We start from the raw sequence: 14,628 nt of genomic DNA, 5'->3' as shown, positions 1-14,628 counted from the left end.
ACACACACACACACACACACACACACACACACACACATCATTCTGAAAATAGTCAGAATAGCTTCCTAGGACCTCAAAACGTCGACATCTGATGAAAACTCGACTTTCGAAAATCGGGGTGAAAACAATAACTTCCCAATTTTTCGAAAATCGTCGATTTTCTTAGCGGGAAGTTAAAAAAAGGCCATTCGGCAGCCGAAATGGAAGTAGATTTCTCATTATTAGTATAATGCCAAGAATTGAAGCTAACTAAATGAGCTCCAGAAGAATTTTTGATGATAATGCACTATATGTTTTGATTTGACGTTATTTAAAGATACCTATGGATATATTAAAACTATCGGACCAATGGTTTTTCGGATCCTATTCGTAGAATTATGATAGATTATGGTTTTATTCCTCGAAAATTCTACCATAAGGACAAAGGCAATAATTTGCTTTCAATAAAATCCACTAATAAAATAATCTAAGATTAAAATTTGATTGTGATATATCAAAGTGTCATACTAGAAATTAGTACTAATATTTAAAATAAAAAGCCTATTAGAATACCAAACGACGAGTTGATATAGAGAATATTATCATCATAACTAATGTTAATCTTGTTATTGATATATCATATCTTTTATACACTAGCGATAAAACAAAATTGTATATACCCACTGAATTAAGATGTTTGGATTTTATAAGTGTCACACTGCAATAATATTAATTTAAGTAGCTCCATGAATTTACTGAGAAGTAGGAGAACTAATGCAATAGCAAAATTTCATTAAATGAATGGTAAAATAAGTAATTTCATTGGTCTAGGCATATATATAGGCATGAAAATTAAAGCTTATTTAAAGAGCTTTCAGATGAATTTTATAGAAAAACGATAAGTTATCACATTCAGAAGATATTGAAGAAAGAATAAGTAAAAATATGAATGTTGGAAATTTTGAAAATTTTGAAATGCTATTACTTCCAAACTAATCAATCAATTGAGCTAATTTTCAAACTTGAACAAGGTAGTCACCCACAAAATACTTAATGTTCAAAACCATTTATCTATTAGAAAAAATGGTTAAATCGATGAGCTGTATAGTCAAAATTGTAGGCAATCGAACGAGCTTTCACATAGAACAAACAAAAATGAGCTATCTCTTTCCGTTGGAAAGTTACATCCAGTTAAATGAGTAAACAAATTTTTTTCGGAAATTTTACAAAATTTCAATCAACCATAACTTCTAAACTTATTGGCCGAATTGGCTCATCTTCGTACTTATCCAAGGTAATCGTCCAAAGAATAAGTATACTGAGTTTCATTATGATCGGTGTAGAATTGCGGACGCTATCGTTGAAGAACGGCGCGTTATATTGTATATATTAGACTGGGCCAAAAAAAATTGACTATTTTTTTTTTTCATAGCTATATCGAAAAGATTATTCAGAATGACAAAAAAAAAATTTCATGAAAGTTTGAGCCCTTAATATTAATTTAAAGAGGTCTATCATCGCTATTTTTAATTTTAATTCATAATTTGATGTTTTACGTCAGAACTGCTAAAACATTGGAGTAAAAAAAATTCATTACCACTTATTCTGATGTAAAATTAAATTCCCTACAAAAAAGGTCTGATTAAAAATTTTTGTCAGACAAGCCGTTTCCGATTAATTAAGCTTAATAAATTCATATATTTTTTCGATTTAACATTTTTACTTTTGAATTTTGTAACTGACGAATCAAGAAATATCTAAAAAAGATCATGACAGATTCTTAAAGGAAATTTAATGCTCGACAAAAAAGGCCTCTTAACATTTTTTGCTAAATTCACTCCTTCGAAAGTTATTCAAGGTTGAATTTGAGTCAAAACGATGTCAATAACGTAAATAACTTTCAAAGGAGTGAATTTAGCAAAATATGTTAAGAGGCCTTTTTTGTAGAGCCTTAAATTTCCTTCGAAAATCTGTCATGTTCTTTATTAGATATTTATTGATTCATCAGTTACAAAATTCAAAAGTAAAAATGTTAAATCGAAAAAATATATCAATTTATTAAGCTTAATTAATCGGAACCGGCTTGTCTGACGAAAATTTTCAATCAGACCTTTTTTGTAGGGAATTTAATTTTACATAAGAATAAGTAAAAATGATTTTTTTTACTCCAATGTTTTAGCAGTTCTGACGTAAAACATCAAATTATGAATTAAAATTAAAAATAGCGATGATCGACCTCTTAAAATTAATATTAAGGGCTCAAACTTTCATGAAATTTTTTTTTTGTCATTCTGAGTAATATTTTCGATATAGCTATGAAAAAAAAAAATAGTCAATTTTTTTGGCCCAGTCTAGTATATATATATATATATATATAAATACATTTATAAACTTTTGAACCAAATGTATTTCCTGACTCAGCTCGTCGAGCTGAGTTTAGAGGTAGCAAAATTTTTCGAAAATTCCATCATGAGGACAAATACAATAGTTCGATTTTTATGAAATCTACTAATTACCATCCAGGATTGCTATGCTTGTGTAGCCATATAGAAAATGTCGAGCCTGTCAATTAATTGATTTGCACAGTTTCTCTCTCAATTCGTTAATTCGGCCACTTACTTTCATCCGAATCCAGCATGGCTTGAATATCGCTTCTGAGATTTCTATGGACTCGAGACTGGGATATCGAAAAGGCTCAATCGACAGAATAGGTATTTTTCTACTGTTATTCGAACTTACGAATTTATTGTCAAATTGTTTATTTAATTTACGAAGTGAATCAATTAAAGTAGCTTGAGACGAAGAGTTTGATTTTAGTGCCATTTTTTAAATAAACTAGGCATATATTTCTGTTCGGGCGAGAACTAAAAATAATTGGTTTATAAATTTATTGGTATTTATTAATAAATTGTATTGTTGCTTGATTATAATGAATGTGGAGTGAACTCAGATTTGAGGCTTTTCGAAGTGGACTGTATGCGCGATTCTGGTGTTGATGAATACTGAGCGTGATGGTAGGCACAGCGACAGATCTGATGATGCAGAGCGATGGCTTGTAGTCTCGTACAAGCTCCTTTGAATCTCGTACAAGCTCTTTTGAATCTCATGCGTTCTCGTTCAAGCTCGTACTAACTCGTTCAAGTATCGTAGTTTCTCGTTCGCAGTGATTAAGCAGCAGCTGTTGGGAATAATATGTCGTTAATGGCTTGCTCGGATGTTAGAAAGATAGCTGCAGATCAGCTTAGGAGTCAGAAGATGATGCTGGAGTTCTTGCAAGCTACGCATGGGCGTTGCAAGATACTCGAACAGAGCGCTGTTAGATTATAGCTTAAGTAGGCAGGTGCACGGTCACAAGAATATCTCGAGCTTCGTTACTCATCTAGCCGATCCATCACAATCACTGACGGGTCACCAAGGCGGTGTCCCGGTCGCAGAGAACCTGGGACCGTTCTGGGTAAGGCCTTGGTGAAAGCTGGGGGTAGATCAGTCATTGTGATGCAATCGGTAAGAACAGGAAGATGATGCTGTCTGCTAGGGCATCTGACAGTTCACAAGGAGGTGCCCCGGCCGCAGGCGAGCCGGGACCAGACACTGGAAGAACTTATGACGGACTGAGAGAGGTCAGATGCGGACTAGCCAGACGAGAATCCAGTAGGTGCCTCTCGAAACTCTCATCTAGCCGACCCACCACAACGACTGACGGGTCACCAAGGTGGTGTCCCGGTCGCGGAGAACCGGGGACCAGTCTGGGGTGAGGCCTTGGCGAAGACTGGGGGCAGGTCAGTCATTATGGTGCGCTCGGTAAGGAGAGAATACCCGAAAGGATTCTCCAGAGTAGATGTGGTCCGCTATAACTACTGACGAGCCACAAGGTGGTGCACCGGTCGCGGGTGAACCGGGACCAGACTCAGGGAGACCTTGTGACGAACTGGCAAAAGGTCAGTCATTATAGCGCGACCCAGTCAGAGCGTCAGAGTATTGATAACATGCAATAGAAAATAGCAAATGAATCTGTGTACATACCAAAAGTAACCCAGGTTGTAATTTACTTAGACCTGAATTTGGTGGTGGAGTACTGGTAGTCTGCGGCTGGATATCACGGTCACACTAGTGCGGGGTGGGCCGATGCAGATGAAAGATGACCACGAGCTGCTGAGTACTCTGGACGCTGCGTACTTGTTTTTTGATGGTAATAATTGCTCGCTAAACTAGGATTAATTATAACTGAACGGTTATTACTTTCACTGTGTATAAGAAAGGAATTGAGTGAACTGACATCTGTAAATTGTTGCGAAGCTGGTCAGGAAAATTGACAAGCTCGGAAACACGCGATGTGCTCGGTGCGAGAGGTCAGAGAATGACTGACTGGTAACAACGGCAACGAGTTGATGCAGACTGCCAGTATGCTAAAAAAAAGGTTCAAAAAACTGGTTTGGAAGTTTCTCGAGTTTTCCATTTTCCTAAGAGCGTGAGAAAGTTCTGTAAAATTATTTATAATAAAAAGTTATGTATAAAAAAAGGGAACGAAATCTGGCGACCAAATGTTCGCGTAGAAGAGCTGCGTATGCGGGTGAAAGGCTCGCGCTGTGTACGGAAAGGATCAACTTTTATGGCCCCGAACCCGGGACGGTCATAAAAGTAGGTACACGGGCGATGTTGCGAGTAGCGCAGAGCTGAAATTTTAGTTTAAAGAGAAAGAATTATAATTTTGAATACTTTATTTTATTTCTGAAAATGCACAGTTGTTAGTTTCTTGTAACAATTATTTAATTAATTTTTTGATGTATCAATTTTCAACAATTTCACATTTTAAGAAAAGAAGAAAATGTTGAAATTTACTCAGATTTTTATCACTTCCCGGGAAAAAATGATCAGACCTAACCATGCCTGTTCATGTATGATCAGGCCTGAAATTAGACCTGATCATGCCTGTTCATGTATGATTAGGCCTGAAATTAGACATGATCAGGCCTGATCATACCTGTCCATGCCTGTTCATGTCTGAAGCGTTGAATACACTCAGGCCTGATCATGCCTGTTCATACCTGTCCATGCCTGGTCATGTCTGTTCATGCCTGTTCATGTCTGAAGCGTTAAATACGCTCAGGCCTGATCATACCTGTCCATGCCTGGTCATATATGTTCATGTCTGTTCATGTCTGCTCATAGATCTAAAATTTTGTTGACCAAGAATCTATCACGTATAAGATTTTTATTACTTGAAGTTCATACGAAACTTACTTTTCAACTAAATCTCTTAGGTCAGTGGGTAGCGAGTTACACTTTCGAGCGCAAGGTCCACGGTTCAAATCCTGCACACGCCCGAATTTTTTATTTTTTTTATTTTTATAGCAATAATTATATACATGTATAATTGAATATAGTTATACATAATTATATATAATTATATAGGGCCATTTTTTATATATAATTTTTTTACCCGGATAGGCATGAACAGACATGAACATACCTGATCAGACCTGAACATACCTGATCAGGCACGATCATTTTTCATGTCTGATCAGGCCTGAAGACTCATGCCTGTTCATGTCTGATTAGGTCTGATCATTTTTTCCCGGGTTTGTACTGTTTCACTAGTAATGTGGCGCTAAGATACAATTCTATCAAATACTACGTAAAGGTCGGTTTAGAAAAATTACGACTGATCGTTAAAAATATTAAATTTATCTATCAAGAGTGTGACGTCTGAACAGCTCAGATGTTGAACATGAAGGGAAGTTAACAAAATTTTTTATCAGTTGCTTGCATCTTAACTTAACACTAAAGTTGGGCGTAAGAAAGTTGGAAAGCGGGAACGTGAAGCTGGGATTGGTGGATGAGGAGCCGTCGGGTCAGGTCGGTCCCAGGCGGGATAGTTGGGCTGTATTAAGTTGACTGAGGCAAATCAATTTCTTTTACTTTTTTATAAACATATCGTTTGTTCGTCGAATGTTTTCGATTTTCCGCGAAAAAATTTTGTTTGTTCATTGTTCGACTTTTTGTAAAAAAATTATGAACAATATGTCTCAACATAGCAGAGGCTATAGTTGTTTTCCACTGTTTATTTTTTCGAATCTTGCCGGATAGTTGTGCGTAGAAGAAATGGCAAAAGAGAAAAATTAAAGATACTAGCAGCAGCACTAGCGTAACAGTAGGATTGGAAAAAAGAACGACATCTAATTCAAAAAGGCGGGATATATGAAAATCAAATTAATAATTCAAAAGTTGAAGTAAAATTCATAATTAAAAAAAAGTAAATTAGTATTAAAAAATAAAAGTAATGATTAAAAATAAAATCAGCGATTGAGGTGTGTACTTTTAAATTTTCCAATATTTTTTTTATTTACTTTTTGCTGTAACAGGAGCCATTGAGGTGTGCAAGTTCGGATTCGTCAACTTTTTTTTTAGCTTCGAAAATTACTTAGAGCACTCGAAAGAAAATCGAGTTTTCCCTGATTTAAAAACAGTATTTGACAGGATTAAAAAAATTTATATCCTTATGAATGCTATCGAATCCTGAAAATATGATTCAGAAGGATTTAACATGATTCAAATTTTTTAATTCTGTTAAATACTATTTAATCTTGAAAACATGATTTAACAGGATTTGAAATGATTGAAACTGTTGAATACTGTCAAATGCTTGTAAATCCTAAAAATATGATTTAACAGGATTTGAAATGATTTAAACAGTGAAATACTGTCAATTGCTTGTAAATCCTGAAAATATGATTAATTAGGATTTGAGAGGATTGAAAATTTTAAAAACTACCAAATACTTCTAAATCCTAAAAATATGATTCATAATGATTTAAGATGATTGAAAATTTCGAACACTTTCAAATACTTCTAAATCCTAAAAATATGATTCATAATAATATAAGGCGACTCAAAATTATGAATACTATTCAGTAATTTTTCATTCTAGAAATAAGATGTAAAAAGATTTAAAATAATTGGAAATTCGAAACACTCTATATAGTATATATACCCGGGAAAAAAAAATTGTATATACACGGAAAGAAATTTTTCGCGGATACCACTATGTTGTATGGTCGATTCTACCATACTGTATGGTAGCAAAGATTTTTTCATTCGTTTAAAAATTGTGAGTATAGATGATTTGACCATCACGGGAATGGTAACATTCACGATAGTCATGGCGGATGAGCCTATGTCAGTATGAGCGTCAAGCCCACACTGCTTGGCGGTATCCACAATGCTTCTGGTAGATAACGCTATTCAATATTGTCAAATTACTTATGCTAATATTGTAGTATTACCAAAGTTTATTTGATTCAAAAAATAGGTTATACTCTCATGAAAAAAATTTATAAAAAAAATATATGTTAAAATATTACAAAAATATATTTTTCATATAAAAAATACAATTATGGAAATTTAAAAAATATATATAAAAATTATATTTTTACTGTAACCAACAACTTAGAAAAAAAAAATATATAAAAAATGTATTTTTTATATATATTTATAACTATATTTGGTATGTATTTTTAATATGAATTTTCTTTTATATGAAGAATAAATATTTTTTATATTTTAACATGCACTTTTTTTTATAGTAAATTTAACGTTTCAGGTATGAGGGATCATTTTTTTTTTAAATTAAAAAAATTAATTAAGAATCAAAGTATAAATTTTTTAAAATTTATATATTTTATTTCATTTGATTAGTTTTTATAGTCATTATATCATTAACAATAGTATAGATTATACAAAAAAAATTATAGCTAACTATAAGTATTTATATTAATTATATCCAGCGTTTAGGTATATAACTCTTTCCATTTCCGCCCATTACACATCTTACAAAACTACAAACCTTTAAATCAGAATAAAATAAACAAAACCATTTTTTGTGATCAAGAGTAACTTCATATGCTTGATAGTGTTCATCAAAAAAATACTCCTCAATACAAGTGACGACTAAAATTAATTTTTTAATAGATTCCAAAAATATATAATGATTATAATAGAATAATGGACCATTTTCAGAGGGCATCATTAATACTGTACTTTTCATCAATTCTTGGCCCATATGTTTAACAAATGAGGTACTTGACACGTTTGTTATTCCAGTAGGAAGGTACTACAAATGACAACAACAGATATGAAACAAGTTGAAAACAAAAAATAGTTAACGATGAATATAAAAAATATCAAAATATGAAAATCTCGTAAATTATTCGTGAATATAAAAAAAGAAAAAAAAACACGAAACAGTATAAAGAAGAAATTATTAATACAATTATAAACTTACAGTTTTCAAATGACTGTTCGGTCATGACTGGACTAAATTTCGAAAAAAAAATAAAGCCAGAAGTTTAGGTTATTTTTTTCTTACATATAAATAAAAAAAAAACAATTTAATAAATTTTTAATATTATCTAATTTAATAAATTATACTTACAGAATGGTTTTAAAAAAACACAACTAACAATTCACATATATTTCAAATAAGAATTATTTCCTAATATAACCTGTGATCACTTGTTAACATAAATATATTTTTATCTATTTATCGACGAAGTATTGCAGCTACATCTATGCGGTATTGGTAGTAATCCGATAGTGTATTGACTACCGCACAAAGATCTATTGCGGAATGCCCTAGTGGCATTGCCGTTTCTTCAATGTAGTATGGGCCTCAAGCCCATACTTATCTGGTCAATTCTGCTATACAGACATGTAAGCTACACAAAATTTTCTGTACTATACAGTATGGTGAATAACGCCATACTTATGGTACTTGCTGCAATACTGTAATAAGAGTATGGTGATAAGTACCATACATTTCTTTTCGTGTAAACAGTGTAATTACAATAATAAGATGAATAAAAAAGTTTCATCGGATGAATCTATGGACGAGGATGAGGTGATAAAAGATTGTGATGCAGAGGCGAAGTTAATTATTGAAAGTTTATGTATTTATTTATATATTTTTTATTGGCAAAAAAAAAACTTGTTCATAGGCCTAAATTTATTTCTTTCGAAAAAAAATAATTATTTTTTATTTTTTATAAGTATAATTATGTCTTTTTTTTTGTTTTGTTTTTGATGCCCCCGCCGACCAGACGCACTCGCTTCGCTCGTGCTTTCAAATGTCGCGGGGCAGGCATCAAAAACGGAACAAAAAAAATAGAGACAGAAAAAAATTAAAGTTTTATGTATGTCCGAAAGAGGCGCGTTAATAGGGAGCAAATAAAAAAAACATGGCCGACCTGTCAACTGAAGGCAGAAGGTGGTTGTATTGTTTATAGTATTCAAAAATGTAATTAATAAACGTACTTTCGACCATAAAGAAAAATCGTATACACCACACAGGGCAGGAATTTCAACTTTCTTCCCTTGTAGTGTAATATACTATTTTTTGCCTTCGTATCCACCAATGATGTGAAATGTAATTTTTCTTTATGTATATTACATATAAAAAATTTGAATTTAATGAAATTTGATCAACTTTCAGAAATTTTTTTTTCCAACTTTTTTAAAAGATACCCCATTTTGCCCGCCAAAAATAAAAATTTCATCTTAAGTAAAGTTTTGTACATAGCAATAACTAATTAAATGAAAATTATTGTATATCAAATAATTTGATTTGTTAGAAAATTTCAACTCTTGATATTAATCGTATACTCGGTAAACCGTTATGCCCTGGTCTTCTCTGTATACATATATATACATACATGTAAAGTTGATAATTTTAATATTAAATAAAAATTTAACCCAGGCTGAGGCATTGGCCAATGGTCAGCTGCTAAGGCTCGGCCTGACAAAAATTAAACTGTTGGACCCAGCCTCGGCCGATGCTTGGGCCAATGGTCTGCGGCCAAGGCTCGATTTAACAAAAATTAAACTATCGGGCCTGGCCCTGGCCGAGGCTCAAGCCAATGGTCACTACCCAAGGCTCGGCTTAATTTAATGAAACCATTGGACCAAGCCCTGGCCGAGGTTTGGGCCAATGGTCAGCTGCCGAAGCTTGGCAAGTGACAACAGGGCCAAGGCTCGGCCTATCGTCAGCCTTGGCGATTCCTACCTGGGGTGTTATTTTTACTTAAAACGAAAAAACCAAATTTCCCAGGTATTTTTTCACTATAAAGAAGCTTTTTATAGGGCGCCAGAGAATAAAATTTAATTTTTAACGACCACCCTAATAATTATATATTTCTACATACAATTAAACATAAAATTTTTTTAAAAATTAGATATAATCATAAATAATTATACAAATTTATATAAAATTATATAGAGTTTCATATAATTATATCTAATTACATAGAATTTTTTTTCCTGTGCTCAAATACTTTTTTATTTCATAAAATCACGATTAAAAATACTTATTAGAGATGAAAACTTTTTAACTTCCCGCTGAGAAAATTAAAAATTTTCAAAAAATGAAGGTTATTGTTTTTATGTCGTTTTTGAAAAATAGAGTTTTCATCAGATCTCGATGTTTTGAGGTCCTAGGAAGCTTCCCTGATTAAAAAAGCGATTTAAAACGATTGGCAATGTTAAATGCCCATAAGAAGAGGGATTCAAAAGTATTCAAGCTATTCAAAAGCATTAAAAAGTATTTAAAATTTTTTATTTCGAATCGTTTTAAATCGCTTTTTTTAATCAGGGTTCCCTGACTATTCCCACGATGGTGTCTGTCTGTCTGTCTTTCTGTGTGTGTGTGTGTGTGTGTGTGTGTGTGTGTGTGTGTGTGTGTGTGTGTGTGTGTGTGTGTGTGTGTTTGTTTGTAAGTTGTCGTTATCGAAAGAAAGCCGAAAGTTTTTTTTTGGAATTACTCCGAAATTCCTAGCTCGATCAATTCAAACTTGAAAATTCTTAGTGCGGCTTAAAAAACTGCGTAGACATTATTTCACGATTTACAGGAATGGAACAGAATTAAAAAATTTCAAGTATAATCGAATCTTTTTATATCCTATGAGAATCATTAAATTGAGACGATATTTTAGAATTTAATAGTATATTCAACAAAGTAAAAAATTTGAATTATAGTTTAATTCGTCGATGTCCCCAAAAAATGATAGGATTTAGAAATTATTTTAAGATTACAAAATATTCTACAGAATTCAGAAATTAGAATACGATTTAAATCATATTATGTATATCCGAAGAAGATAATTAAATAAGACATTGTTTCAGGATTGAAAAGTATTCAATACAAATAGAATTTCAAATACTGCTTCAATTTTTTTATATATTAAATAGATAAGAAAATAAAAAAATTATTTCAGGATTAACAAGTACTTAATAGCATATCAGAAATTTTAAATACAGGTTAATTCATTTTATATCTTAGAATGATAATGAAAGAAGAACATTAGTTCATGATTAAAAGTATTCGATAGCATCAAAAATTTTAAATACTGGTTGAATCCTTTTATATCCTAAAAAGATAACGAAATAAAAACATTATTTCAGGATTAAAAAGTATTCGATACCATTAGAAATTTTAAATGCTAGTTGAATCCTCTTATATCTTAAAAAGATAAAGAAATAAAAACATTATTTCGGGATTAAAAAGTATCCAATAGAATTAGAAATTTTAAATGCTAGTTAAATTCTTTCAAATCCTTCTACTCCTTTCGATTATTTTAGTATTAAAAAGTATTTAATATGATTAATCGTGAATTTTGATGCAGGATTTACAGTATTTAGCAGGATTTGAAAGTATTAAATTTTTAATCCTTTTTAATCCTGTCAAATACATTTTTTTAATCAGGGTTTTGTTGAGTTTCAAATAGTTTGATTAATTAATAGTTAAAACTAATTTATGCAAATGGTATACGGCCATGGGAATTAAAATATCAATTCTAATCATATTTATTTTTATTTGATTGATTAAACGAAACAAAAATTCCAGCTGAATCAAATTATTCAAAACTTTCGACTCACTCCTATCGGAGTTAATTGAAATTACAGATTCATTTTAATAGGACCCAATCAGAAATTTTCTATTCATTTCATTAAAACTTAATCGGGAATTTCTGATTGAATACTATTTAACTGAATCGAATTCTTCAACCAAGGAATTTACTGCAGATGCTATTCGACTAATTTTCACGAAAAAAAAAAAAATTCGATTTTTCATGTCTACTTTAACAATATCAATAAAATATCTATGTGCAAATTAAAATCATTTTTTTTGTATTTCTTTTATCCTATTTACGAGTTGATTCTTCCATACTTCTTCTGACACTGTGTTTGCCCATTCTGGAATCGCTGTTTCGGGTAAAGTAAAATTTGCCATCACTGATTTCACTTCATTAATTTTTACAGCATCGAGATGAATATTGGATTTATTATTCGATTCTGAATTCCAAAGGTGAAGAGTTTCTGAAGAAGGTTGAGATATTGGTTCGGACATAGATAATAAAATATTAGCAGAATCAATTATTGACGGAATCGAATCATTGTCCTAATAAAATAAAAATCCAATTTATAAATTTTATTTGATTATCATAAATTAAATTTATTTTAATTATATAATTCCAAACCTCATTTTCATTATCATAATGATCAATAATCATATCGCTATCTGTTGGCACTTGAGAAAGTGGTAAATAACCTGCTGTTTCGATTTCTTCATCATCACTATCTGATTCATGGTTTCCTGTTACTGTATCAATCGATAAATTCTCAGTTACAAAATCTTGATTCATTGGTTGTGGTGTTGGTTCAGGAGACATGTTAAATTTATCTTTTGAATCTCTTTTTCTTTCACAAAATTTTTTTATCTCTTGTATGATAACTCAGTGACTAACAAAAAATCTGAATTTTACCAATTATTCTTACATGCTAAAACTTCAACTTATTTACGAATTATCTATGAAAATATTGCTCAACTTCTTTTCCTTCCTCCCATTGAAAATATTTCGATGTAAGCCCAATGATTTCCGTCAATCACACCAGATGGACAATCTGTGAAAATAAAAAAATTAGATGTGATTAAAAAAATTTACTCATGTTTAATGACCCTTTCATTTAGTTTTGACTGAAGTCAATGTTCACGAGTATGTTAATACTAAACCAGTATTTCAATGTATAATAAATATTAGGGCTGTACATTAGATTGTGTCAGAAAAAAAAATCTGTCTATCGGTTGACCCTGCGGGCCAGCCCCAAAGCTCGAGGAGCTCGAAAACATTGTTGTGGATACATTTTCGAGCTACTGGAGCTCGAAAATACTTTTGAGTGCCATTGTTTTCGAAAAAAACCGATTTAAGCATTTCTTTCTCCCACGATATCTCAGGAACGAATTGACCGATTTCGATGGTTGAGGCGGCAATCGGCGTATTTCATTGAGTTATAGAGCTGATAAAATTTTGAAATTGATTGGTTCAGTTGTTTCGAAGATATTCGCAAAAAACCGCTGTTTACCATTTCTTTCGCCCGCTTAAAAAAATTTTTTTTTCGTAATTCGCCAATATTTTCGAGTCTACTTGATCAAATGATCTGAAATTTTCAGAAAAGTTGATGGCCAACAAGCTCTTTCGATTGCCGCCTTAACCATCCAAATCGGTTCATTAGTTAAAAAGTTATAGACCGGTCACACACATACATACACACACACACACATACATACATACATACATACAGACACTCGGACATCATTCTGAAAATAGTCAGAATAGCTTCCGAGGACCTCAAAACGTCGACATCTGATAAAATTTCGATTTTCCCAAATCGGGGTGAAAACAATAACTTTCCAATTTTTCGAAAATCGTCGATTTTCTTAGCGGGAAGTTAAAAATCTGTCCATCGGTTGACCCTACGGACCAGCCCCCAAACTTCCCACTGTTTTCGAGCTCCTTGAGCTCGAAAACTTTGTCGTTAATACATTTTCGAGCTCTTCGAGCTCGAAAATACGTTTGTATGCCATTGTTTTCGAATAAAACCGTTTGTTAGCATTTCTTTCTCGCACAATATCTCGCGAACGAATTGACCGATTTTAACGTTCAATGCGGCAATCGACGCGTTTTATTGAGTTCTAGAGCTGATTAAATTTTGGAATTGATCGGATGAGTCGCTTCGGATATAATCGAAGAAAACCGTTTTTCTCCATTTCTTTCTCGATCGATTTCTCTCGAACAAATAAACCGATTGAGATGGTTTAGCCGGCAGTCGACGCGTTTTATTGAGTTCTCGTGCTGATTAGATTTTGGAATTGATCGATCGAGCCATTTCTGAAAAATTTGAAAAAAACTGAAAAAAAATTTTTTTTTTTTGTTTTTCTTCCATATCTTAGAGTCTATTTGATCGATCGATTTAAAATTTTCAGAAAAGTTGACGGCTAACAAACTCTTTCGATTGCCACCTCAAAAATTTTAATCGGTCAGTTCATTAAAAAGATATTAAGATTTTACATCCATACATACACACACACACACACACACACACACACACACACACACACACACACACACACACATACATACAGACACTCGGACATCCTTCTGAAAATAGTCAGAATAGCTTCCTAGAACCTCAAAACGTCGACATCTGATGAAATTTCGATTTTCGCAAATCGGGGTGAAAACAATAACTTCCCAATTTTTCGAAAATCGTCGATTTTCTTAGCGGAAAGTTAAAAAACTCGTAAAGCATGTAAAAATATTT

At 32.3% G+C, this 14,628-nt stretch overlaps 1 protein-coding gene across 1 annotated transcript in view; it reads right to left on the bottom strand.

Annotated features, from left to right (window-relative positions):
• Positions 1–11,541: 11,541 nt before the first annotated feature.
• Positions 11,542–14,628, bottom strand: part of LOC130677615 (uncharacterized) — a 35,884-nt gene continuing 32,797 nt past the window's right edge. The window contains exons 2-3 of the mRNA XM_057484465.1: positions 12,507–12,930; positions 11,542–12,427 (exon numbers count right to left, since the gene is read on the bottom strand). Of these exons, the coding sequence (XP_057340448.1) occupies positions 12,146–12,427; positions 12,507–12,698 (474 nt within the window). The 5' untranslated portion in view covers positions 12,699–12,930 and the 3' untranslated portion in view covers positions 11,542–12,145. The remainder of the gene's footprint in view (positions 12,428–12,506; positions 12,931–14,628) is intronic.

Source organism: Microplitis mediator, chromosome 1, assembly GCF_029852145.1.
Source record: "Microplitis mediator isolate UGA2020A chromosome 1, iyMicMedi2.1, whole genome shotgun sequence".
Classification (NCBI taxonomy): domain Eukaryota; kingdom Metazoa; phylum Arthropoda; class Insecta; order Hymenoptera; family Braconidae; genus Microplitis; species Microplitis mediator.
The sequence above is the reverse complement of the archived record's forward strand: the minus strand, read 5'-3'. Positions and strand labels throughout refer to the sequence as shown.